Source organism: Miniopterus natalensis, chromosome 4, assembly GCF_054644295.1.
Source record: "Miniopterus natalensis isolate mMinNat1 chromosome 4, mMinNat1.hap1, whole genome shotgun sequence".
In the NCBI taxonomy this organism is placed as follows: Eukaryota; Metazoa; Chordata; class Mammalia; order Chiroptera; family Miniopteridae; genus Miniopterus; species Miniopterus natalensis.
Genome location: NC_142084.1, coordinates 17,514,180 through 17,541,110, shown reverse-complemented (window position 1 = coordinate 17,541,110; position 26,931 = coordinate 17,514,180). Strand labels below are relative to the sequence as shown.

The following is a 26,931-nucleotide window of genomic DNA, read 5'->3' as shown; positions in this document are numbered from 1 at the left end:
AAATTTTTCTTTTTTATTGAGAGGCTGGGGACAGTGCCTTACAAAAGATCTGAAACAGGCATTTTCGGGGTGTTTAGATAAGAGCAGGCAGCCATTGGGAGAGAGCTAATTAGTAAAAGGGCTACTGCCCATCCCTGGAGGCGGAGTAGTGGGGGGGGCTGGAGATCAGGCCTGTGCTCCTCACCACCCTATGATTATGTCTCTTAGGTGGACAGCGCCATGTCTCTGATCCAGGCCGCCAAGAACTTGATGAATGCCGTGGTGCAGACAGTGAAGGCATCCTATGTGGCATCCACCAAATACCAGAAATCTCAGGGTATGGCTTCCCTCAACCTCCCAGCTGTGTCATGGAAGATGAAGGCACCTGAGAAAAAGCCCTTGGTGAAGAGAGAGAAACAGGATGAAACACAGACCAAGATTAAACGGGCATCTCAGAAGAAGCACGTGAACCCTGTGCAGGCCCTCAGCGAGTTCAGAGCCATGGATAGCATCTAAGGCTGCCCTAGCCAGCTGCCCCCACCCCCTGGGGCTGTTCTTCACTCAGATGTATTTGCTAAGTAGAGCACTGATGTTAGATTCCACAGGGAAATAGGCAGATTTTAAACCTGGCCAGGTGGTGAATTTCGCAAGGACGTATTTGTGTTTAAATCAGTCACAAATACTTTTAGAATTCAGGAGCATATTTCTAGCTATATTTTTTATAAGCTTAAATAAAAATAAAAATTCCATAACCAAAGAGAATCCCACATTAACTTGTTAGTAACATTCTTGACTAAGTTGTGTGGTGTGGCATTAGGGTTTGAGAGAAGGGGAGATCTGACTCACCCTTTGTTCAGGGAGGGACCTTCTACCAGCCCTGGGTCCTGGCAAGTTGGCTGGTATTAAATGCCAAAGATGTCCCAGGGCAAACAATCTGGGTGTCTTAGAAAGCTGTGCCCAGAGAAGGAACGCTCCTAGAAAGGTCCTGAGAGGGACAAACCACGTAAAACATAATGTATCATGAAGAAAACATTACTCTATGACATGAAATGGGAATTTTAATGCATGGTTACAGTTACTAATGTGCTCTGCTGCGGGACATATTAATAAAGTTGCTTTTTTCAGGCCAGAATGTTGTGATGCCATAATCAGAACATGCTTGTTTCCTTTTGTTCAGCTTCAAATGCAAATACATCATTGGGCTCACTTCTAATAATCACAATGTTTCCTGCCTTGGGCTTGCAACAGAAGCCTAACAAAATAGTGTTTGCTTAGGCAATAATTTAGACTTTACCTTATTTGTGATTAATATAGCGATTACTATAGCTACAAGGTATAATTTTACTGTCTTATTTAAATTTTATGAATTTGAATGTTTTTTACACTAACTTTTCCCAATAAATTCCACCATGAAACCAAGTCCAAGAAGCCAAAGTCGTTTTCTTTGCCTTCCAGCAGAGTCAGGTTTTACATGAAACATCTCCTGGATCTTCCCCCAGTGTCCCAGCAAGGGGACTATGCCCATGGCCCTAGGCCGGGGATGGGGAATGTCCAGCCCGGGAAGTCATTTGGTCTTGCCCTGCCAAGGCAACCAGAGGTGGGACTCAAAATTCGATAAATGTAGGGGCTTTTTTCATAGCTAATTTTTAAGTTGATAATTTTGTATGGCCCTGAAATGTTATAGCCAAATGGCTCTTGGCAGAAAAAAGGTTCCCCACCGCTGATCTAGGCCAAGGGCCACACAGCCTGCCCTTGTACCTTCCAGGCCAGCCCACCAGGGAGGGCCATGCCTATGTCAGGAATTCTTGTGTCCACCCTTCAAGGGGAAGGTTCAGAACCTTGGAGGCGTCCTTAAAGTCTCCATGGATATCACCCCTAACCCCCTTCTGAGTTCCCATCAGCTTACAACCATACCAGGATAACAGCCGCCTCCAAACTCCATGTCCCTTCCCAGCCAACATCTGCACCTTAAGCAAAGCTCCCTGAAGAGATGTATATAGTCGTTCCCTCCTCCCTCCCGTTCTCTCTGCCATTCCAGTCTACTCTCCTCCCCGCCACTTGACTCCCGTCCCCATTAAGAGGGCTGCCAGCACCATCAGATTGATTGGCTCTTTCCTCATCTTACCAACCTCGCTGTACAAGTGCCCAGGTGAACACACTCTTCCTCCCGAAAGCTCCTCACTTGTCTTCTAGAACGCTCCACCCTGGCTTTGTCTTCTTACTGGGGGACCCATCTCCACCTCTGCCTAGTCATTAACAGTTGTGCTGACCCCCAGGCTCAGTACCTGGGCCTCTTTTTCTGGTTCTACTCACGCTTTCAAACTTAACCAGGCTCCTGGCTTTAATTGCCGACTTCTCCTGTACCTTGACTTTTACAACTGCCTGACTCAAACTCCACCTGTCCAAATTCTTTTAAAATGTATTGTGGGTCCAACTACTTCTCACCACTTCTGTTTACTGTCACCTGGTCATCATATTAGTTAACCTATTGCTTTGTAACGAATTGCCCCAACTTAGCAGCCAAAATGACACTTATTACCTCAGTTTCTGAAGGTTAGGAATCCAGGAACAGCTCTGGGAGGTTCTGACTTGGTCTCTTGTGAGGCTGCAGTGTCTGAAGGCTAGACAGGCTGGAGGAACTGCTTCCAGGCTCCCTCACATGGCTGCTGGCAGAAGGCCTAGGTTCTTTGCCACGTGGGCCATCGCACAGAGCAGCTCACAGTGTGGTCACTGGCTTCCCCAGTGAATGATCCAGGAGAATGGCAAGCAGATGGGAGCCGCATGGTTTTTTTAAAACCTGATCTCGAAAGTAATATAACTGTCACTGCCACCATATTCTGTTGGTCACACAGACCAACTCTGGTACACTGTGGGAGGGGGACAACACAAGGGGGCAAATGCCAAGAGGAGGACTGCCAGTCACTTGAACCCAGACCACTGTAGTAACCTCCCCATTGGGCTTCCCTGATCATCCTGTTCCCCTGACCCGCACAGCAGTCACAATAATCCCCATAATACAAGCCAGATTGTGTCATTCTCTCAGCTCAGATCTACAGCGGTTTCCATCTCCCAGTAAAAGCCAATGTCCTAAATGATGGTTTTGGTCTCTGGGCCCTCTCTAGCCTCTCCCTTCACCATTCTTTGTCACTCATCCTTTGCACGTGGTTTCACTGCCTGGAACGCATTCCCCAGAGATATGCTTGTGCTTTCTTAAGATCTTCAGGTGTCTCTTCACAAGTCCCCTTTGAAAAATCCCTACCATGGCCTCCCTTCATAGCATTGAACTTGCTTTACATTTACAGGTCCATCTGTTTCTATTGTAAATTTCACAGGGGCAGGAATCTTGACTTTGTTCACTGCTGACTCTCCAAAGCCCAGGACACTGACTAAATCTCAGGGAACTCCAGGAGGGATGGACCCAGAAGGCTCTGGCCTCCCTCTACTCACCCCCCAACCCCCGACTCTCAGGATCCATGCTGACACTTTGGAATATTCTCATGGCTTTTCTTGCCATCAGTTTGTCACATTCCAAAACTGTCTTCCAGGCTTAAGCTCTAGTTCCCCGTCTGTCCTTAGCTACTTCGCCTGATCTGCTGGATGTCCTACACCCCAGCAATCCACCTCCTCTCAACCCATCCACTTCTCTCCAGCAGAGGCCAAGGCCCCATCCCTCATCTCAGTGCTGCAAAGGTTCCTAAATTGGCCTACATCAGCCCCCAGCATCCATTATCCATTCTCTACCTCACAGCAAAAAAATCTTTCACCTCCTGAGTCAAGCCTCTGCTGGCAGCCCTGTGCCTCCTTGCAGTGTGTCTGGCCCTGTAACCCTGCCCCCTGGAGGTGGTTCCGAGGATCCTGTGCTCTCCCTGTGAGCCCATCACGATGTCCTGGTCAGCACCTTTCCCATAACATCATCCCAAACTCAATACCATTACATATTTAAAAAGACTAACGTGTTTAACTGCATCTCCTTCTAAGCAGTATCTGTGAAATCATGTTTGATATGCTAGTTACACTTTTTCTAATATACATCAAAATAACATTTTGATAAATGTTCATATATTATCTAAAATCATCCAAGTACCACTCTGGAAACACTGGTCCACAGCTGCCATTGCTGGCCTGGCCTGACCTGCATTCTTTTGGGGAACAGACAGCATTGGTCTTTCTCACCCCATCATTCAGAAAAGGGTCTGGTACATGCTTGAGGAACCATTTGAACCATTCATTGACTTCAACCAATCTATCAAAAGATACTAGGAGGCTAAAAACAGGTGACAGGAGGCACCACCCAAAAATCCTGAAACCCTCCATCTCAGAGACAACAGCCTAGGGCAGTGCAGCCTGGGCTGAGCACCAGGGAGACTTACCTCACTGTGATCCTTTGCCACCTACTAAGAGAATGGTCTCCCTTGGCATCCTGAGGCTTCTTGCTTCCCAGCAGGGCAGACAAGACCCTCAACAACACCTCCATCCGCAACAGTGCCTCACCAGCCTGGCACTCTGGGCGTGGCCACTCCTCTCACCTGCTCTGGCCACTACCTGCACCCAAGGACTACAGAACCCAGCTCTCCTCTCCTGGCAGCAGCTGCCCTGCTAACCACCCTGCACCACCTCCCATGGGCCCTGGGCAGATACTTCAAAGGTCCTACCTCATCTCTGCAGCCTTAATTCTCACAGCTTCCAACCTCCACCCAGGCCAGGGTGACCTCTCCACTGAAGGAAGAGAAGCTGCTATGTGGTGGACACTCCCAGAGCCCATGTCAGGCCTTAACCCACAACCCCCCATCTCATCTCTACAACCTGTGAGGTATCGGTGCTACTACTACTACTGAGTCTTTACACCAAAGTCACACAGCTGGCAAGAGCCAACACCCCCTTCTAGCTTCAAGATCCAGTCCCTCCAAAGCCACCAGGTTGTGATCACCCCTTCTGGAGCCCCAGAGGGTAGTGCAGGGGACTGTGCCCCCTCCCCCACCCTAACCTTCCTCTCAAAAGGCTGACTAGCTGGAAACTCCCTCATGCCCCCACCCACATCTGCCCCAGGTTCTTAGGACTATGCCTGTTAGGATGCACCAACACTCCAGGTCCCTAGCTAAAGCCACCCCCTAGCCTCCTCAAAGACTTTGCCCCACAATCTCCTGTTTCCTGCCTCCACAAGTTTTTCTTCCTTCTGGATCTCTCATCAGCATACAAAACATGTTCTGATAGATCCCATAGTTTAAAAAGAAAAGACAATACAAAAAGCTTTCCTTGAGTCCATGTCTCCCCTCCCTCCCCTTACCCAGAGGGCCTTAGATGAGTGTTCAGGCCCTCTGTCTCTACTTCCCTCCTCCACGCCCCCAGCCCACACCTCTGTCCAGTCCTCCTCTAAGTAGCACCTGGAGTTGGTGGCCAGCCCTTCCCTCATTGCAACTTCTCAAGATTACCACAGTCCCTACCCTTCACCAAGCCCTGCTCACCTCCACACAAGCTCATTCTACTGACCTCTAAGGTTGAGGTGGTCCAGGTGACAGACCTTGGTGCCCTTCTCCTTGGTGGTATGTTGATAAATGGGTAATAACCAGCTCTCCAGGGCAGAGCTGGGAGGGGGTGCATACACATACACACACACACACACATATACACACACATCATTTATATACATTTTACTCCTATAAAGGGATTGTAGCACACAATTCACAAATAACAAAATACACAATACTCTCTACTGATTCTCACAGGATTTCAATGATTTTTGTTGAAATCCTGCATCCATAGCCAACTGACAGTTGTAATTGACAAAGGAGTCTGGTTCTGACAAGAATGCTGGTTGATACTTAACGTCAAGGAGTAAGATGAAAGTGAAACAACAAAAACATCTGTGGGAGTTTCACTTGTTCATCAGCGAATGACTTCTTTGCTAAATCAGATAATAACTGTCAAATACTGTAAGACAATTCCTTCAGATTTCTGTGCTATCGATAGATGACACTTTTAAGTTTAATCAGCATTATTAACACTTTTGAAACATTTTCTTCATCACTTGAAGTCTAGACAATCAACAAAACAATAAATTAAGCCTTGATTTGTAGCATTTCCCAGTGTCCATGGTGTAAATACTCCATCAGATTTCTAGCCACGAATACTCCATCAGATTTCTAGCCACGAAGATGACGTCTTGAAGGTGGGGCTGGAAAGCACAGGTGCGCACTGTTGATTAGTGTCTCCACCACCCAGATATGACAGACATAAGTCATCTCGAGAGCAGAAATAATGGTCGACTGTAAAGTAACCAGGAGAGTTTATTACCTTTAAAAATTTTAGTTTTAAGTTTACACACAGTAAAATCTACTCTTTTTGGTGTACAACTCTTTGAGTTTTGACAAATGCATACAGTTGTGTAACCACCACCACATTCAAGATACAGAACAGTCCCATCACCAACCCCCTAAGATTCCCTTGTGTTACCCACAATGTCGTGGAACCATCCGCCTACCCTAAGTCTTGGCAAAAACCTTCCCTGGTAATTCTGTCTTTTCCAGAAAGTCATAAAATGGAATTAGACAATATGTGGGCCTTTTGAGCCTGCCTTCTTTCCATCAGCAAAATGCCTTTGAGATGCACACAGGTTCATTCATTCCCGCTGCGGAGCAGGGCTGCTGTACGGATGTGTCAGTTTGTCCATCCATTCCTCAAGGCCCCTGCATTTGAATTGTTTCTAGGTTTTCTTTTCATTCTTACAAATAAAGTTGACATAAGCAGTTGAACGTAGATTTTCCTTCATCTTGGGTAAATATTTAGGAGGGAGACTGATTGTTGAATGGTGTATGTTGAACTTTATAAGAAACTACTAAACTGTTTTCCGCAGTGGCTGCATCCTTTTGCTTTGCCAGCAACACTGTTCTGCATCCTGATCAGCGCATGACAGTGTCAGGTTTTTGTTAGAACTCTTTGCCTAACTCAAGCTCACAAAGATTTCTCTCGTTTTCTTCTATAAGTTTTACAATTTTTCATTTAGGTTTATGGCTACGTTTGAGTTAAATTTTGTATAGCATGACAGATATAGGTCAAGGTTCAGTTTTTAAAATATGGCTGTCCAGTTGCTGCACCACCACTTACTAAAAAGATGATCCTTTTTTCACTGGAGTGTTTTTGTCTTTACACCTTTATCAAAAATCAATTAAATGTATTTGTAGGGGTCTATTTCTGAACTTTCTATTGTCATTCATTGGTCTATGTGTCTATCCTTTGGCCACTGACACAATGTCTTGATTACTATAGTCTTTGTAGTAAGTTTTAAAATCAGGTAGTGTGAGTTCTCCAAATTTTTTCTTTTTTCAAGATTGTTTTAGCTACTCCAATTCATTTGCATTTCCATATAAGTTTTCAAATCAGACTCTGGGTATCCAAAAAGTTCCTGCTGGGATTGCATTGACTCTATAGGTCAATTCTGGAGGGATGGCATCTTAACAATACTTCCAACCCATGAACTCAGTGTGTCTATTTAGATCTTTTTTTCTTTCATCAGTGTTTTGTACTTTTCAGCATTAAAATTCTGCTGTCAGACTTATAGGTATTTCATCTGTTCTGATGCTGTTATAAATGATATTGTTTTTTAAATTTCATTTCCAATATTTTATTGCTAGTACATAGAAATGCAATTGATTTCTGTATATTGACCTTATATTTTGTGACCTTAATAAACTCATTGTTTATTAACAGTAAGTTGGAAATTTTTTGTACATTTCACGGGATTTTCTACATTGACAATCATGTTATCAGTGAATAGAGACAGTTTTATTTCTTCTTTTTCAATATGTATGCCTTTTATTTCATTTTCTTGCCTTACTGCACTGCCCAGGACTTCCAGTCCAATACTGAAAAGGAGAAGTGAGTGGGCATTCTTGCCTTGTTCCCAGTCTTAGGGAGAAAGCAGTCTTTGACCATTAAGTTTGATGTTTGTTTATAGGTTTTTACGTGGTTTCCCTTCATCAGGTTCCCTTCTATTCCTAATTTGCTGGGAGTTTTCATTATAAGTAGATACTGAATTTTGTCAGGTGTTTTTTTTTTCCTGCATCTACTGAGATGATTGTATGGCTTTTTCTTTTGTCTGTTAATATGGGAATTGAGTTGAACTATCCTTGCATTCCCAGGATAAACCCCATTTGGTGATGCTGTAGCATCCTTTTATACACAAAGGTGGACAAAAATAGGTTTCCAGTTGCACTGTGACATTCTTTTGAGTTAATAAAGCTACTATAATAATCATAACTTGTCTCTTTCCATACAAACTGTAAACCTACTTTTGCCCACACTCGATTTGCTAGGATTCTGTTGAGTCCTGCATCAAGGATTTCAGTAGGAACCTTAGAGAAATCTGAAGTCCTTACTACAGCCTCCAGATCTCCCCTCCCCAATACCTCCTGTCCTCATTGTTTATGAGGGGTATTACTCTGTAGAGTTTTTTCTTTTAATATCTTTGTCTAGTATCGGTATCAGAGTAATGCTGGCCTCATGAAATGGATTTGGAAGTATTTTCTTCTATTTTCAGAAAGAGACTGTATAGAATTGGTATTATTTGGGAGAATTTGCCAATGAAACCTTCTGGGTTTGGCATTCTCTTTGTGAGGTTTTAAACCATGAATTCAATTTCTTCAGTAGATAATAGGACTACACAGGATACCTATTTATTCTTGAGTGAGCTTTGGTAGCTTGTGTTTGTGGGAGGCAGAATAGTGGCTCCCCAAAGATGTCCACATCCTACTCCCTGGAACCTGTGAATATGTTTGCTATATGGAAAAGGGGAATTAAGGTTGCAGATGGAATTAAAGTTGCATATCAGCTGATTTTAAAATAAAGAGATTATTCTGGATTTTCCAGGTGGGCCCAATGTTATCACAAGGGGCCTTAAAGTGGAAAAGGTAGGCAGAAGAGTCAGTCAGAAGGATGTCATATGAGAACTGAACTTGCTTTTGCTAACTTTGGAGGAGGAGGAAGGGTCTACAAGCCAACGAATGCAGGCAGCTTCTAGGAGCTGGAAAAGGCAAAGAAATGGATCCTGTCAGAGCCGACAGGAAGGAATGCAGTCCTGTTGGTGGCTTTGATTTTCACATTGTGAAACTGCCAGATTTCTGACCTATAAAACTGTAAGATAATGTGGGTTGTTTTAAGGCACTAATCTCATGCTGCAATAAAAAACTAATGTAGTGAAAGAGTGTTTTTCAAGAAATTGGGCCATCATTTCTTTTAAGTTGTCAAATTTATGGACCTAGTGTTATAGTGTTCACTTTATCCTTTTAATGCTTGTAGGACATAGTGATATCCCCTCTTTAATTCCTGATATTGGTAATTTGTGTCTTTTTTTCAAAGAACCATATTTCCATTTCACTGATTTCCTCTAGCTATTCTTCTGCCTTCAATTTTATTGGTTTATGTTCTTATCTGTATTATTTTTTCTTATGTTTCCCTTGGGTTTAACCTGCTCTTCTTACTAATTTTTAAAAATTACCTTTGCTTTTTAAACATATTAATTATAAGTTTACATAATTTTATTATTATTTTTTATCCTCACCTGAGGATATTTTTTCCATTGCTTTATCAGAGAGAGTGGAAGGTGGAGAGAGAAATATCAATGTGAGAGAAATATATCGACTGGTTGCCTCCCACATGTGCCCCGACATGGACCAGGGATTAAGCCAGCAACCATGGTATGTGCCCTCGACTGGAATCAAACGTGGGACCGACCCTTCAGTCCTTGGGCCGATGCTCTAACCACTGAACAACCAGCTAAGGCTGATTTTTATTTATTTTTTTTAATTTTTAAATTTTATTTTTGGTTAAAATATTACAGATGTCCCTTTTTCTCCTCAATGACCGGTTCCACCCCATCCCATCCCCCTCCCCAGTCCCTCTCCCCACCACTGTCTGTGTCCTTGGGTTGTGTATATATGCATATACATTTTTTGGTTACTCTCTCCCCCTCCACCCACCCGCCCTCCTCCCTCCCTCTGACATTCGTCAGTCTCATCTATGCTTCCACGTCATTCAATCTATTCTGTTCATCAGTTTATTAAGTTCTTTAGCTTTCACGTATAAGTGAGATCATGTGATGTTTGTCTTTCACTGCCTGGCTTATTTCACTTAGCATAATTTTCTCCAGGTCCATCCATACTGTCCCAAAGGGTACGAGATTCTTCTTTACAGCTGCGTAGTATTCCATGGTGTAAATGTCCCACAGCTTTTTTATCCACTCATCTACTGATGGGCACTTGGGCTGTTTCCAGATCTTAGCTACTGTAAACTGTGCTGCTATGAACACAGGGGTACATGTATCCTTTCTGATGAATGTTTCAGGATTCTTAGGATACATTCCTAGGAGTGGAATCACTGGGTCAAAAGGCAGCTCCATTTCTAATTTTTTGAGGAACCTCCATACTGTTTTCCATAGTGGCTGCCCCAGTCTGCATTCCCACCAGCAGCGTACCAGGGTTCCCCTTTCTCCACACCCTCGCCAGCACCTGTCCTTTGCTGATTTACTGATGGTGCCATTCTGGCAGGTGTGAAGTGATACCTCATTGTGGTTTTAATTTGCATCTCTCTGATGATCAGCGACGCTGAGCATTTTCTCATGTGTCTCTTGGCCATCCGTATGTCCTCTTTGGAGAAGTGTCTGTTCAGGTCCTTTGCCCATTTCTTAACTGGGTTGTTTGTCTTCCTCTTGCTGAGTAATATGAGTTCTTTGTACACTTTGGAGATTAGCCCCTTATCAGATTCATCCTTGGCAGATATGTTTTCCCAGACCATGGGGTTCCTTTGTATTTTGAGGCTGTTTTCTTTTGCTGTGCAGAAGCTTTTTAGTTTGATGTAGTCCTATATGTTTATTTTTTCTTTTGTTTCTCTTGCCCTAGGAGATGTATCAGTGAAAATTCCACTACGTGGGATGTCTGTGACTTTACTGCCTATGTTTTCTTCCAGGATTTTTATGGTTTCGTGACTTACATTTAAGTCTTTTATCCATTTTGAGTTTATTTTTGTGTATGGTGAAAGTTGGTGGTCTAGTTTCATTTTTATGCATTTATCTGTCCAATTTTCCCAGCACCACTTATTGAAGAGACTGTCTTTACTCCATTGGATACTCTTGCCTCCTTTGTCAAATATTAACTGACCATAATGGGTTGGGTCTATTTCTGGGGACTCTGTTCTGTTCCATTGATCTATATGCCTGTTGTTGTACCAGTACCAGGCTGCTTTGATTACAATGGCTTTGTAGTACAATTTGAAATCCGGTAATGTGATCCCTCCCACTCTGTTCTTTTTTCTCAAGATGGCTGCAGCTATTCGGGGTCTTTTTTGGTTCCATATAAATTTTCGAAATGTTTGTTCTAAGGTCTGTGAAATAGGCTGTTGGTATTTTAATAGTAATTGCACTGAATTTATAGATTGCTTTGGGTAGTATGGACATTTTAATGATATTAATTCTTCCAATCCACGAGCATGGTATCTTCTTCCACTTGTTTAAATCTTCCTCTATTTCTTTTTTCAGTGTCACGTAGTTTTCCAAGTACAGGTCTTTTACATCCTTGGTTAAGTTTATTCTTAGGTATCTTATTTTTTTAGTTGCAATGGTAAATGGTATTGCTTTTTTAGTTTCTCTCTCTGAAAGTTCATTGTTGGTGTATAAGAATGCCATTGATTTCCGGATGATTTTGTATCCAGCTACCTTGCCAAATTCGTTTATCAAATCTCGTAGTACTTTGATGGAGTCTTTAGGGTTTTCTATGTACAATATCATATCATCTGCAAATAATGACAGTTTTACTTCCTCCTTTCCAGTTTGGATACCTTTGATGTTTTCTTCCTGTCTGATGGCTATGGTGAGGACTTCCAGTACTATATTGAATAAGAGTGGTGAAAGTGGACATCCCTGTCTTGTTCCTGTTTTTAATGGAAATGGTTTTAGTTTTTGACCATTGAGTATGATGATTTTAATTTTTTAATTTTTTAATTAATTATTGTTTTAAAATGTGTCTTTATTAATTTTAGAGAGAGAGGAAGGGAGAAGGAGAGAGAGGAGAAACTTTGATGTGAGAAACAAACAGAGATTGGCTGCCTCATGTACGCACCCATCCAGGTACCGAACATGCAACCTGGGTATGTGCCCTGCCCAGGAATTGAACTGGCGACCAACTAACCCACATTGGCCAGGCTGGTTTTCAATAATGGCAGTGTTTAACAACTAGCTTGCAATGTTTCTGAAACCCACATGGCTTACAGGCTGCTATGAGCTGGCTCCAGCACAGACTACTTCCACATTTGTCTTCACATGTGACCTCTTCTTCCCTAGGCTCCCCACTCTTTCTCTAGCTGCCTGTTCAACATCTCCACTTGAATGTCCAATTGACATCTCAATAAAACTACATCTAAAACAACGTCTACTATAATGTCTCAATCTTTTCTCCTCTACCCTTCTCTCTTCCCACTTCTGGAAACATTACCTCCAGGCGCCCATTTGCTCAGGCCCCCAAGTGAGGCTTCATCTGTGACCCTTCTTTCCTCACGTGCCACATGCAGCAGATCAGCACATCCTCTCAGCTCCATCTTTAAAATACATCAGGTGTCCGAGCACGTCACACTGCCTTCTCTAGCTCCATAGCCCTGGATCAAACCTCATCACTCTCACCATGATTCTGCAGTAGCCTGCACAGGGTTCCTGCTTCTGTCCTTGCCCCTTTGTCATCTCTTATCACCACAGCAACAACAGTGATCCTGTTAAAATGTCAGTCACATCGAGTCTCTCCTCTGCTCACAACTCTCCATGGCTCCCATCGCAAAGAAAAAACTCCCATCCTTACTATAGCTGCTGAGATCTGACCTCCCCTTGTCACTTACTCTTCTCCTTGCCACTGACTCTTGCTTTTCTTCCAACCCCCCTGCCATGTTCCTGCCTGAGGACTTTTGCACCTGCCATTCTACAAAGCACTTCCTCCAATCCGGACTCATGGCCATACTTCCTTCTGTTCCCACTATGTCTCCTCAGGGAGGCCTTCCCTAACATCCTCTACCCCTTCTTGTCTCTTATTTTTCCTCATAGCTTTTAGCATTCACTTCCTACCATCATATTATGTACTTATTTGTTGTGGTCTGCCCCTCCCCGGTACCTACCACTTCAAGCCCTGGAACAGTGCCTGGGTCCCAGTAAGTCCTAAATCAAATTTGTTTTGTGAATGAATTTATGAATGAGTGAACAGCAGCTAGGAAAAAACCCAAACTCTTCTCATTGGCTCCCAGCTCTGCCAGGATCAGGGCATGCTCCTTGGCAAGGCTGACAAGGCACTGGAGAACGTGGTCCCCTTGGCCCCTGTGGCTCCACCTTGATGGCCCCTTACCCCCATCACTTCTTCCAGCTACACTGAACTTGTGGGTCCCTCAAATGGACCACTCTCTCTCACCTCAGGCCTTCCTTTATCTTCCTGGGGCTGAAATCCTTTCTCCCTTTCACCTGGCTTGTTTTTCAAGCATCCTTCAGGTCTCAGTTTGGCTACTACCAGTTCTGGGAGGGCTTCCCTGACCTCCTCAGCTCCAACTGACCAAGGCTCCCCCGCCCCATCACGTCCACGTCACCCTGTGACTGCCTCCCTAACCAGACTGTGAGCTGCCTGACAGCAAGGCCTGTGACTTACTAATCTCAGAACCCTGGGGCCTAACACTGAGTAAGTGTTCAATAAATACAAGTTGAATGAAAGAATGAATGAACAAAAGAAATATTAAAAACCAAACCTGCTGAGTGATAGTATGGGGGACCTAGGGCTACCATCCCACTCCCCATTCCTGTCATCCTCCCACACAGAGGGCCTGTTTCAGCTCAGTCCTGGAGCAGGGAACCAACAATCAGCCAGAGCCTAGGAGGTGTCAGCAAGTCATAGCTCTCAGCGAGTCCTTGCCATGAGGCCAAGAGCCCTATGGCCCCACAACATGAGAGGGGTGGGAGAAGAGGAAAGCAGCCTGAAGGCCCTCGTTGGAAGAAATCACATTAACCCAAGTACTAGTGGCTATGACTCTCCCATTACCATTTCCTTTCTAACTTCAAACCCAGGTCACATTCCTTGGCCACAGCTTCCAGTATGGCACTCAAGGGGAGGCAAAGAAGGGTTCCTTCTAGACCTGCATACAGCAATCAATGATGAACCAGTGGCACCAGAACCCACACCCAAGGAGCCTGAGCCCAAGCCCTGGGTCACACTGCTACCTGTCTCCCAGGTGGGTCTGCTTACGTGGCCCAGGACCAGGCAGGCAGAGGCCCAGCACAAACCCGATGATGAGAACACCTGGCAGATCAAACTTCACCATCCCTGACGCCTTGTCTGTATGTAAAGTGAGGAGGAGGGTAGCAGCAGTCCCACTGCCCAGCCTATTGGCTCAGCAGCCCGGCACTGATCTGGCTTCCCTCACCACAGACCCCAGATGCTCTTTCCTCATCCCCAGGGACCACCCCCCACCTAAGAGCTCTTGGCCCAAAGTTCCCTTTCTATACCATCCCAGAGGGTAGAAGAGGTCCTAAGTTAGGCCTCTACTAGTGTAACTCCTTCCAAAGGGACCCCTTCCCATATCCTGGATCAGACCCTGGTAGTTACAGAGGCCTCAAGGGCTAGGGATCCCCAACCCCAGCCTGATAGTACCCCAGGATCTCACAGGTCTCCTTCCATAGCTGCCCACATTCCTGCCAGCAGTTGCTCCTGTGGCCTCCATGCTCACCTCTGCCAGGATGAGGCTCAGACCAGAATCGGTCTCAAACCCAAGCTCCCCCATCTCCCCATGTCTCTCCCTCCTCCTTTCTCAAATCCACCTGCAGTCTGCTGATCCCATCTTTAAAGTAACTCTTGACTTTGGCCTTAGCCAGGCCCCAGCACCTCCTTTCTGAAGCCTGCCCTGCTCTGCCACAGAACAGCTACTCTACCACTTCTCCTGGCCCTCCCATTACTGCCTGTCAAATTAAACACTACTGCCTTCTGAGCTGTACATTCAAGCCTTCCACAGCATGATCAGCCTGGCAAATCCCAGCTCTGCCACTCACAAGCTGTGTAACCTTAGGCAGATCATTTAGCCTCTCTGAGCCATGATTTTCTCATCTATAAAATGTACTTTGAAAGCTATTGAGAGATTCTAAAGGCAGTGAGGTAGTATCCAACACTTGAGAGACTTGGGTCTGATCCTCACTCTGCCAAAACCCCGAGGCTTCCTACGCTGGTGAAATAGGCTCCTGCTTCCTCCTGCCCACCTAGGAGGGCTCTGTGCAGGCAACAGCTCTCTTCCAAGCTCCTGTGTGCTGTGGCATGTGGTGAGCAGGAGAGGGTCTGAGGCTAAGCAAAGGGACTGCAGGGAAGTAAGCCACTCAGTTTCCTCTCAGCATAGTGAAGTTGAGATTTCTATATGCAAGGCCAGGATGAGATTTCTACATGTAGCTCAGGAGGGGCTGCCTGAGCAGCAGGAGTGAACCTCTGGTGCATTGGGAAAGGCTGATAAACAAACTCACCAGAATCCAAATCAGGAAGGCCCAGAGCAGGGGTTGCCATGGCAACCTGCAGCAGGCTCCCTCCCAGCTTCTCTGGGGTGGGTGCCGGGACTTGTCAGACTTGGCTACATCTGCCTCCAAGGCCTCCTCCTTGGGCTCTGCCGAGCTCAGCATGGACACAGGAGAGGGGCAAGGGCACAGAGAGTTAAGCCTGGGCTCCCACTACCAGCTTTAGTGAGATCACTCCTCCTCCAGGGTGAGGCCTATACCCAAGGGCCTCCAGAGTGCAGCAAGCCACCTACAGCATCCTTCCACCACCCAGGCCCCAGCACCAAGCACTTCAGCCCAGCCCATCAGCTGCCTGGGTTGACACAGCATCACTGCATGTGGTGATGCTCTCAGGCTTTTGCCAGGGCCAGTGGCCTGGAAGCTATTACTTGGGTACAAGGTAGAGTGGGCAGGGAAGTAATTCCCAGACCTCCGCTCATAACAGGGTGGCAGAAGGGACAAGCACAGGTGCCAGGCACTGGGGTAGTACTTTATGCATGTTTTCTCTCATTTAATGGCACAACCCTTTGACAAATGCGGAAACAGGCTCAGGGAAGTTAAGTGGTTTCCCAAGGTCACAGAGCTACTGGGTGGTAAAATCTAGGCCCCAGCCAGGGTTTTCCAACTCCATAACCCAGATCCTTCCCAAAGGGGTCTGTTACTAGATGCCCTGGGCTGATCATGCAATATGTCACCATAGGGCTGTGCCCAGTCTGCACAGACACATAGTACACAAAGAGATAATGGCCTTCATGTCTCCATTTAATGGCCAATCCAGCACTGCCCAGATGATGCCCAGACCCCAGCAGGGAGCCTCCATCCTGCCTGCTGGCCCCCAAAGAACCCACCCAAGCTGGTACCTCTTAGCTTTACTAGCAGCATTCCTGTCCAGTCTGTGGTTAGGAGGCAGCCTCATCTCAGCTCCTTTAGCAAGTTGTTGATAGAACCCAGCAGTTCCCAGAAGTATCCCTTATCCTCGCCATCTTGGAGCTCCTGGGCAGCTAGCACCTGGTATTCAGCCTGTAGATTGGCCAGCATCCTGCTGAGTTGGGAGTCCTGGTGGTAGCGGTCCCAGCAGGTGACGAGGAGGGCACCCAGTGTCTGCAGCACCTTTTCACGGGCATCATGTTCAGGCAGTGCCAGCAGATGGGCAGTGATCTCACACCAGCCTTGTTCTCGCAGGCTTGGCAGGAGATGCACCTGGCGATACTGCTGCAGCTTCTCTGGGGACATATCCCGGGTCAGCTCGGCCTCTTCCTCGGCAAACATCTGCCATCCGTGTGGCCAGGTGCCAGGGGTGGGGTGAGGAGGAGAGAACACACAGAGCTCAGTCAGCTCTGCCCTTCAGATGTAAAAGCACATGGCTGACCTGCGAGTTTGAATCCTCTTCCTTCATCCCCTTGGGCCTCAAAGGCCTTTCATGGGAGAAGGTCAGCAGGATTCATGGCTTTACACATGCTCCCCCCTCCACCTATCTGTTCATCCATCCACTAATCCAAACAACTGTGCAATGTGCCAGGGGCTGGAGAAATGAAGATGGAGATATGGTCCCTGCCCTCGAGGAGCTCAGGGTCCAGCAGGAGAATAAAATTTAACTGAGTAATTCCTAAAGAGCATGATAATTTAATCCAGCAGTATGCTGTGGAGGCAGACTCGATAGTCTGGGTTCAAATTTCTGCTCCACCCACTGCTCACTGAGTGATCTGGGGCTGGCACTTAGCCTCCCTAAGACCTAATGTCATCATCTCTCACATGGAGACGATATAATCCCTCAGGACTGTTGGGAGGATTCAGAGTAATAGGGAACATGCAGCTAGTGGCGAGTACACAGAACACATCCAACCATGCAAGCTTCAATATCAATTATTACTACTCCGTCTACACCTCCAGTGTTAGCTAGATCAGCAACATGGTCATCATTACCCCACTACAGATCCACATCCTCAGAGGAGTTAGGGATGGAATAGAGGAGGATGGCATTTCCCTAAGTCTTGAGGGATGAGTGGGAGTTCTCCGAGTAGACAAGGATGAAGTGGAGGGTCCACACACAGGAGGGCCGTACAATAGGCATGGGCCTACCTCATTTTGAAGAATGGCAGATAATGCTGATCAGTGAGACACAGAACACACACAGAGCCCTGGGTGTCCCTCCAAGGAGGGTGGCCTTTATGTTGAGGGTCTAGAGAGTCGAAGAAAGTTTGGGCAGGAATACACATGCTCGGCTTGTGTCTGTAAAGTGCAGAAACCCAGCCCCATCAGCAGAATATGGTGGGAACCAATCCTGCCAGGCTGCAAGAGGTGGCAAAGGAAACACCTGAAACCTGACAAGTTAGCAGCTTATTTCAAGTGTCGGAGGAAGGCTGGGCAGAGGTGGAGGGTCAGGAGGGGTAGAAATGTCCCATTTGGGCTATACTAAATGTACCTGCAAGAAGAAAGAAGGAGTCCCTGCCCTAACTCCAGGGGAGAATGAGGCATGCAGGGGACAGAGAAGGCAAGAGGGAGGGAAGCCCAGGAAAAGATCAGGGGCCACAGTGGACCACTTGATGGCCTTGGGGCCCACTGGAGCTGGTGGAAGGAGCTGGGGAGGGGCAAGGGTCGGCATCCTGGGACAGGAAAGGCTGAGAGGGATATGGTAGTCCTTTCCTGCCCTAATCCTGCCAGCTCCACCTCCAAAACACATCCCAGCCCTCCCAGCTCTCTGCCTCATGCACCCTGCTCCTCACTGCAATTCTACAGTCCGCTGCCTCCCACTCCAACCTGCTTCCTCTGGTCTTCTGATAGCTGACAGTGCTGCCTCACCCCAAACCTTTCACAACATGGCATTTCTGATGATAAAGATGAAATCCCTTCTCTGGGACTTTGAGGCCCTGCAGGATCTGCTCCTGCCTGCACTTGGCCTCATCCCCACAGGTGTCCTCACTCTGGCACCTGTCACACTGCCTCTCCCAGGGCCTTTGCACGTGCAGCTCCCACTTCGAGGTGCACTCTCACCCCACCAGACTACCCAGTTAACTTGAATCACCCCTCAGATCTCAGCACCTGCCCTGACTCCCCAGAAGTAGTTGGGGCGCCGATCCCAAGTCACCATAGCCTACATGCTCTGGTGATTCTCTGATAAGTGTCTGCCTGAAAGCACCAGGAGGGCAGGGACCACAGACCTGGCACAGCATCAGACAGGGCGGACACCCAGGCAACACTTGGGGAAGGAGCCAGCGGGTGGGTCACCCTGTGGACCTTCAGCTCCACGAAGCACGTAGGCTGCCGACCACAGGCAGGCACCCCATTTCTGCAAGAGCAGCAGAGGAGGGTCCATACTTTGCATAGGAATCCTGAAGTTCAGCTGCAACCTCCCTACACCTAACCTGCACCCCCAGTGACAACCTGACACACCTCCACCTTCAGGCGGCTCACAGCTTGCCTTCTGTCCCCTGAGTGCCTCCATCCTCCCCCTTTGGCTAGTTCTTCACTCCTGAGGAACAGAGAAGCCCTGACTGCCTCCAACACAGAGTATGCTGACATCTGTCCTAAAGCTCTCCAGCTGCTGGAGGATGGCTGTCTGTACTGTTTGCTGAGAGACACCAGTCCCTCCCTGACCTTCACAGCACCCCAAGGACTCAAAGGCAGGCTCCCAGGCCAGCTGACTCAGGGCAGCCTTGGTGAGACTGCCCAGTGGTCACTCTCCAGGGATGAGCCAATGTCAGTGCCTATCACGCCAGAGCTGGAGACAGGGAAGAGGCACCCAAGACCACAGAGGAAAGAGATGATTTTCTCCAGCCAATGTACACGTCCTTCTCCAGGCTTACTGGCCCACTACCAGGATGTCAGCTGTGCCTGGGCCTTATTAATTGGATGTGAGCACCACATGGCTGCCTGCTGTTCTGAGAAACTAGGTTTCTGCAGCTTAAAGGAGGCAGGCAGTGATGGAGAGGGGGAAGAAGGAGAAAGAGAGGGAGAGGGAGAGGGAGAAGGAGAGAGAGAGGAAGAAGGAGAGAGAGGGGGAAGGAGAGAGAGGGGGAAGAGGGAGGGGGGAGAGTAAATCAGGTTGAGAGAGAGAGGCAGAGAGAGTAAGAGAGGGGAAGCACACACAAAAGCAATAGCTGACAAGAAGCAGTGATGGACAACCCTGACCCTCAGCACAACACAGGGAGGGGCCAGGGAGGAGGGCTGGGCCCCAGAGCCCCCAACACTCAGCAGAGGTTACAGCAGCTGCCCAGCCCTGCTCCACCAATCCACAGGCTGGCTGTTCTAGCTATTGTAACCCACAGCTGAAAAAGCCCTGCCAGTACTCTCTGCAGCAGCTGAACTAAGAATCCAGGTCTGGCTGGTTTTACTCGATCCTTAATTAAGACACTTTTTAGTCTCATAAAGACGGAAGTGGGCAGGGCACCAAGTCTCCTCCAGGTGGCAAGCACCTGGGGTCCCTAGAGTCTTCCAGGGCAGTCATTCTGAGCCCCTGTCCAGAGCCAAAGCTCTCAGAGTAGGCAACTCCAGGTTTCTAAAATCTTAAGATTCAGCATCATTCCAGCCCTTGGCTCCTTGGTCTCCTGGCTGCTGTGATGGCTCCTAGACACAGCTGTTCCATCCCACCTGCCCCTCATCATCCCACCCTATGCTTCGGCCAAATAACCTCTCATTACATGAAGGGCTCATCCAGGTTATTTCTGGCCTTCAATCACACTGATCCCTGGGCTTGCACACTTCGCTCTGACCACTGCCAGCACTCCTTCCTCCCCCCTCCTCACCAACCCTCGGGTTTCAGCTCAGTGGCCATTTCCCCCCTGATGTCTCAGAAATCCTGGGTTTGGAGCCCTGAAGTGGGGTCCCCACAGCATCCCTGTCTGCCCAGCTCAGAGCTGGCACGTTTGCTCCAGAGCACTTACTGACGAGGATGAAGGGGTGGGTGGGAGAGACATGGGAGGGGGCCAGGATCAAATGGTCAGAAGCAACCACAAAGCAAAGTGAGAGGGATTCAGGGCAGGCTGGGCACTCACCTTCTCAGTGACCAGATCGTAGAGCAGGGTGACCACACGCACGGCCAGCACCTCTGTGCCCTTCTCCTGTACCAAGCTCCTCAGGACCTGCAAGCCCCCCAGCTTCAGGAACTGTTTCTGGGCATAGGGGAAGTGTCGCAGTAGGGAGCACAGTGCGAATAGGACCTGGGGAGGCACAGGTCCATATGGGTGAGGGGCTATACAGATCTGGCCTTGCCCCAGGGCCTAGAAAAGGCAGCTGGAAGTGTGTCAGCTGCCCCAGTCCAGCTCCCACTCTTCCTGGCTCTACCCACTGTCCTCAGGTACAGCTACACCCCAGAGCCCAGGTCTGGAAGAGCCAGACACGTTCAACATCACCCAGTGGACAAATGGAGGCCCAGTACAGGCAGCCAGGGTGTGGGACCCACAACCACACCATGGGAGGTACCCCCAGGCCTTCAGATGCCTCAGCATGCTGCTGTGCTGCTTTGGGTGAGTGGGACCTCTCCCCCTATGCCAGCCAGTGGATAGCCACTCAGGCCCCCAAAAGGAACATGCACAGTTTGGAAAGGGACCCATGCCTTTGAGGCTCCACAGATGTGCTGGGGGCTGGGCAGGAGGAAGGGAGCAGAAACCCACCTTCTTCTTCGCAGCGAGAGGCTGCTCTGTAGCCAGGATGACTAGCAGCTTCTGCAAGGCTCCCCCCTCGATGGCCTCCACCTGGACCTTTGGGTTGCTGTTGGGGAGGAAGCACAGAAACGCATGTCTTTGCACCTGTTCACCAACTTGGGGCAACACCACTGTGCCCAACCCAGGGATCTGGGTGATTAGGGAGTTGATACCACACCAGCCACCCCTGGAGAGAAACAAGGTGCACAAGGTGAGGAGAGGTTCCCCACTCTGGACTAGCTAGAACTTAGACGGGGAAATGGAGACTAATTAGTGTGGATCCACCTGGGTAGAATGACCTATGGCACAGACAACAGGGCCAAGTGCCCCCATGCCATCCTCCCACTCCCCAGCAGCCAGTGGGCTGGGGTGATCTGAGGAGGGAAATCACACCTACCACTTTAAGGTCCTTCTGATGCTAACAGTGCTACTTCAGTGTCCCTCCTATGGAAAGCCTTCCTCCACGTTCCCCAAGCCAGTGTTGGCTTCTCCTCCTTCCAGCATCCCAGGCACATCACACATTGGGGGGCAATTACTAATGGGTCCTAGGGACAGGTACCCATTCTTTTGCTCTCCTCTCCCGGGTAGAACACACACACAGCACATAATAAATGCTTGTGAGAGGAAGGCAGAAAGAAAGCACAAAATCCAGGGAGCCTCTGAATCCCTACGCAGATCCTAAAACAGGACCAACCTAGTGCCTCACCAGCAGACCCTCTGCTCTCTGAGGAGATACTACGATTTTCTCTATCCTTGCATTCTTAGCATTTAGGGCAGAGCCTACCATGTCATAGGCCCTTGAACAAAGGAATGAATGAATGAATGAAAAAACACATGTACACAACCATAATTGTGCCGACCAACGAACAGGCACTGCTGAAACCCTCAAAACCCAGAGCTGCCTCTGGAACTCCTCTCCCCATTCTAGGGCTGGAGAAAAGTAATGAGATTCAAACAAAATTTCAGGTACAGCCCTCCTGGATGAAAGGATGCTGGGACTGGAAGGGTGCCAGGCAGGGGACATGGCTGGGTACCCCAGCAGGAGACCCTTTTGCAGGACCCTTGCTTTCTCAGATCAAATCAGTGATCAATTGAAGAGCAAGTACCAAACACAGAGACCTATGTTGTTAGGTCCTTGAGGGAGGTCAAAGTGACCTCCCTGGCCACTTCTGAGGCTTCAGAGAAAAAAAGGCAGCAAGTACATAAGAAACCTGAGGCCAGCAACAAGGGGGTGGGAAAAGCCAGAGATCAAACAGCCCACAAAGGGTACCAAGTCTCCACCACGCTCTGGTTGCCTTACCTTAGCATGGTTATCAGCTCCCTGGAAACCCCAAAAGCACCTGTTCCTCCTAACCCCCAACCTTGGCAGGGGGTCCTTATGGCATATTGGAGAATGAGGCAGTGTACAGACAAATCGGAGGGAGTCTGCTCCTGGTCCAAACACCAGAGGAATATGGAGGCAGGTAATGAGTGTGTGTACACTGCTGCTTACAAGAGAGGCCCTGGCACACAGCAGGCACTCCATAAATGCTGGCCGAATGGCATGGTGATGGGGCCCAAGTGAGTCCCAGATGGCTTACCCCTCTATTCCGAATAGGCACCGGCTTCAAGGTTCAAAGCAGACTTAGTAACACAGAGCCACTTTTCCTGCTGTAAAATGGGAGGTGCCGCTCGACCAGCATGGCTCAGTGGTTGACCTCCGAACCAGGTGGTCACTGTTTGATTCCAGGTCAGGGCACATGCCTGGGTTGCAGGCTTGATCTCCAGTAGAGGGAGTTGCAGGAGGCAGCCGATCAATGACTCTCTCTCATCATTGATGTTTCTACATCTCTCTCCCTTTTTCTCTCTGAAATCAGTAAAACAAACAAACAAAAACCCAGATTTAAATAAATAAATAAATAAATAAATAAATAAATAAATAAATAAATAAATAAATAAAATGGGAGGTGCCTTCATCCCTCTGTATCCCTCTCAGCCAGAAAGGACAAGCAGGGTGGGTGCCAGCCTGTCCCACTGTAACTCCACTCATGTTTAAGGAGCAGCCTGGAGATGGGGTGGGGTCTCTGGGGAAAGAAGGCTGACAGCTCCTCTTCAGTCAGGCAAGTGGGCACTGATGCATGGGGGACTGCAAGCTGAGCCTCTCTCCTGCCCCTGCTCCCCTAACTTGAGAAAGGCAGCTGCTTCATCAAAGTGTGAGTTAATTAGGGCTGTCTCTGCCATCAATAGCCTGAAGAATGCTCGCCGAAACTGGCAGGGTCTAGGAAAAGACAGATGACCACACAAATGTCAAATGCTGCCTCCCAAGGAAGGGGGTTCTGCAGGGCCCGACACTGCATCAGTTTCAGACAGCGCCACTGATGAGCCTCATCCTCATGGGATCAGAGTGGCAGAGACAAGGCCCTCCAAAGACAGCATGAAGCTTCGTCCTTGTCTACAGATCTACTGAGAACAAGACCCAGAGATGAGACAATTATCCAGCCAACCAGAGAAGAGCACAGCTCAGGAACACAGTGGGCATCCAAGGAGACCTAGCCTAAGCACACTGGGATCAGCCTGGGCACCTCCCAGAGCAGCAGCCCTATCACCAACAAAAGGCAGTGAATGTTGGGAGAAAGGACAGAAAACATGCAGAAGACTTGGATTCTGCCTGCCCAGATCTCACCTGGTGGAAGGGGAGAGAATGCTCAAACCCCTAGAGGGAACCAAAGCACAAACAGAAACCAACTATCAGGGGCAAAGGTGGGGAGGAAGGGTGTACTGTGTAGACAAATCCTTGGGATCCTCCAGAGAAAGAATAAGCTGACTGGGAGTGAAGAAAAGATGCCAACAGCCAATAAGAGATGGCTTTCCTGGTATTTCCATGGGAGCCTCAGTGTAGGGTAGAGAGGGTCTGACTCTGAGAAGCCCCCATGCAGGACACATCCTTGGGAAAGCTCAGCTTGCTCTCTGCCACTCAATACAGCACACCAGGGTTCACACACAGGGGAGGCCCCAGCACCAGACGCTACTTACAGGTTTCAGAGAGAATGAATAAATGAATGGCTATGTAACTTCAGGCCAGACCAGGTGCCTCTGAACCTAAGGTCTGTGGGGTTCTAGAAGAGCCAGGAGGGCTGCATGGGAGAGGTCAAACTGCAGGAAGCCAGAGTAGAGGTGAGGAATACAAGCTGTGGAAAGGACAAAGGGCAGGCGCTCAGGGGACAGCATGTGTAGAGGCATATGTTCAGTGGAAGGCTGCCCTGGAGAGTCATGAAAAATGGAGCCGAGAGCTGCAGCTCACCTGATACCAGGATGCCAGGCTGGCTGTAGTGCCAGGAGGTCTGCTGCCTGGGACCGAGAAGGGGCGATGCAGAACCCAGACACGGCCCAGCAAATGGAACCTGCTCCTGTTCTTACTTCTTCATCCCATACCCAGGGCAAAACAGAAAGTTGGAAACAAGTGCCTCCAGGGCACACAGACACCAGAGAGAGCCCAGGAGCGGGACTCATTTCAGGACAGTGACACCAGGGACAGGAGTTGAGCTAGGGGGACACTCTGAGCCAGGCATAGCCCACCACTCCCAGGTCAGGTCAGCTCTGGTTAGGTGGTGGTGTGCCTGTATCTGCCCAGCATCCCCTCTTCCTTGACCGTTGGCACTGACACACTTTTCTCCCTTCCTTTTAAGACACTAATGCTTCTCCCACTCCCTTGTGGTCCTGATGGGGTGGGTCTCAACTCCCCAGATTACAGGGGAGGGCCTGTGGCCCGGTGCTGGTCCAGCACTGCCCCCATCACCATGGCCTGAAGGGGTCATGGCATTTGGAGGTCTTCAGTCTTCTACATTGGAGTCAGGACAGAGAAAGTTCTCTTCTCCACAAGGTAGGTGGCTGTAAGCCAAGAACACCTACAGCTGTGCCAGCAGCAGCCAGGCCCACCCCAACCCAATGGGGAAAGCCCCTTTAGAATATGAGAGAATAGAGCTTAATGCACAGGAGAGGAAAACCAGAGAGAAAAAGAGAAAGCCCGATGCCTTTTGTCACTTGCTGCAATCACTTTCATGAGGCAATAATTCTACTTGTTCACCTGCAGCAGTTCTGAACGACCTGGGCAACTAAAGCAGGACCATGGGCCAAATGTGCACCTGTGGCCAAATGGGCTCAGCAGCACTGGGCCCATGTCCTGCCTGCCTTTTCTTACCAACTTAAATAAAGGCCCCCACATAAATCTGGGCCCTATCCCCAGGCTTCAGGGTTTGAGTGGCTCAGTGAACACTTCAGGGGTTCCACATAATACCCTCTGAAAACCACCTTTTAGTCCTTCCCAGGAGCTGAGGAAACACAGCAGAGGGAGGCTGGGAAAGACAAGCCTTGCACTCACGATGATGGCGCTCAGTCCATCTAGGCAGGGACAGCAGAGTCAGTTGTTTCTTGAGCAATGCGGCCCAGAGAGTTGGACACCAACATACTCTCAGAGCCCCTCTCTCCCCAGGCAGCTCTGCCTTGGGCTCTGAATGCTCACTGCTGTGTACTTTTGGGGAGGAAATGCCCCAAATAGCTCAGAGTAAGGGGCAAGGGCCTGGAGAATCCTGTTAGAATCCTGTGAACAATGGCTGATGACCTCGGGTAAGTCCTTTCACTTCAGTGTCACCTGTGAGGCAGAACTAAAACTACCCTGTGCTAAAGAAAGAATAACTAATAATGCCAAAATGCCAGCCAATGCTTTGTGACTGAATGATTATGATTATAGTGGGTTTGCTAACCAAAGAGACCAGACCATTACCTTGAGAATGCAGCTTTATTCAGCCCAGATGCCTCAGGCACATATAGCTGGCCTCAAACCCCTCCTAGCCTACAGAATCCGGACCAGAGCTACACCCCTTGCCTGGGATGAGGGTTGGTGGGTCTTGCCAGCTGGAAGATGGGTGTCCTGACAGTTGGGGATTTGAGAGAGTTAAAAGGGCAGGGGCCTGGCAAGCCTCTTAGTGACATCAGTGGAGCCAGCGTGCTCAAAGTCAACAGAAGGATATTAAGGACGTAGCTTGTCTCCAACGAGATAAATGAGAATAAACCTTGTTCAGGGCTAAGCAGGCTCTACTGAATAAATACCATTAGCACTTGGATTACTGGGATGTTCACAATCAGCAGGCGAGTCAGCTGCTTGTGTGCAGAGGGACAGCAGCAGCTGCTACTCTGTAAATCTTGGGGGAGGGGAGCAGATTGCAGAAATGGAAGAGACTGCATTTGCAGAAACCAAACCATTTGGGTCACAGGGTGACCGATGTGGGGAATCTGCCATGGGTCAGAGGTCATATTTTAGCTAACCAAAGCTGAGCAAGTGTTGGGGAATGTGGAGGTGGAGGAGCAGATCTCAGGGTGTGCAGCCAAGCCTAGCTAGGGGCCCATGAAAATGCTGCCCACTTCAGATCCAGGAGCTATCCTTCTCCATCCCTGGCTCTCAGGACTGGCTTCATGAGTTTCAGGCCCAGTACAAAGTGGAAATGTGGGGCCCTTGTTTAAACACCATAAGAAATTTCAAGATGGCAAGCCGGGCCCTTTTCAGTGTGGGGTCCTGTGCAACTGCGCAGGTCGCATGGCCACAAAGCAGGTGCTGCCGGCACCAGGGGTGTGCGCACAGAGACAGAAAACCCAGAAATCCTGCTGGGGTGAATTGGAACAATAAGGCCTGATGAAAAGGAGAAAAAATGGAAAAGGCAGAGCTCTGAGGTGGCAAATAAGGATCAGGTTGATAGGTTAGATGGGGCCTGAGGAAACACTGAGGAAACCCTGAAGCATGTG

At 48.5% G+C, this 26,931-nt stretch overlaps 2 protein-coding genes across 4 annotated transcripts in view; one reads left to right on the top strand and one right to left on the bottom strand.

The window, feature by feature from the left end:
• Positions 1–1,398, top strand: part of CTNNA1 (catenin alpha 1) — a 174,225-nt gene extending 172,827 nt beyond the window's left edge. The window contains exon 18 of the mRNA XM_087816341.1: positions 208–1,398. Within this exon, the coding sequence (XP_087672467.1) occupies positions 208–495 (288 nt within the window). The 3' untranslated portion in view covers positions 496–1,398. The remainder of the gene's footprint in view (positions 1–207) is intronic.
• Positions 1,399–5,599: 4,201 nt separating this feature from the next.
• Positions 5,600–26,931, bottom strand: part of SIL1 (SIL1 nucleotide exchange factor) — a 252,983-nt gene continuing 231,651 nt past the window's right edge. For 2 of the 3 annotated variants that reach the window (XM_087816342.1, XM_016203791.2), the window contains exons 8-11: positions 21,127–21,223; positions 20,509–20,673; positions 16,378–16,786; positions 5,600–6,242 (exon numbers count right to left, since the gene is read on the bottom strand). In XM_087816342.1, the coding sequence (XP_087672468.1) occupies positions 16,430–16,786; positions 20,509–20,673; positions 21,127–21,223 (619 nt within the window). In that variant the 3' untranslated portion in view covers positions 5,600–6,242; positions 16,378–16,429. Of the gene's footprint in view, positions 6,243–11,246; positions 11,896–16,377; positions 16,787–20,508; positions 20,674–21,126; positions 21,224–26,931 lie in introns of those variants that run through there. The other variant, XM_087816343.1, reaches the window with a different exon arrangement.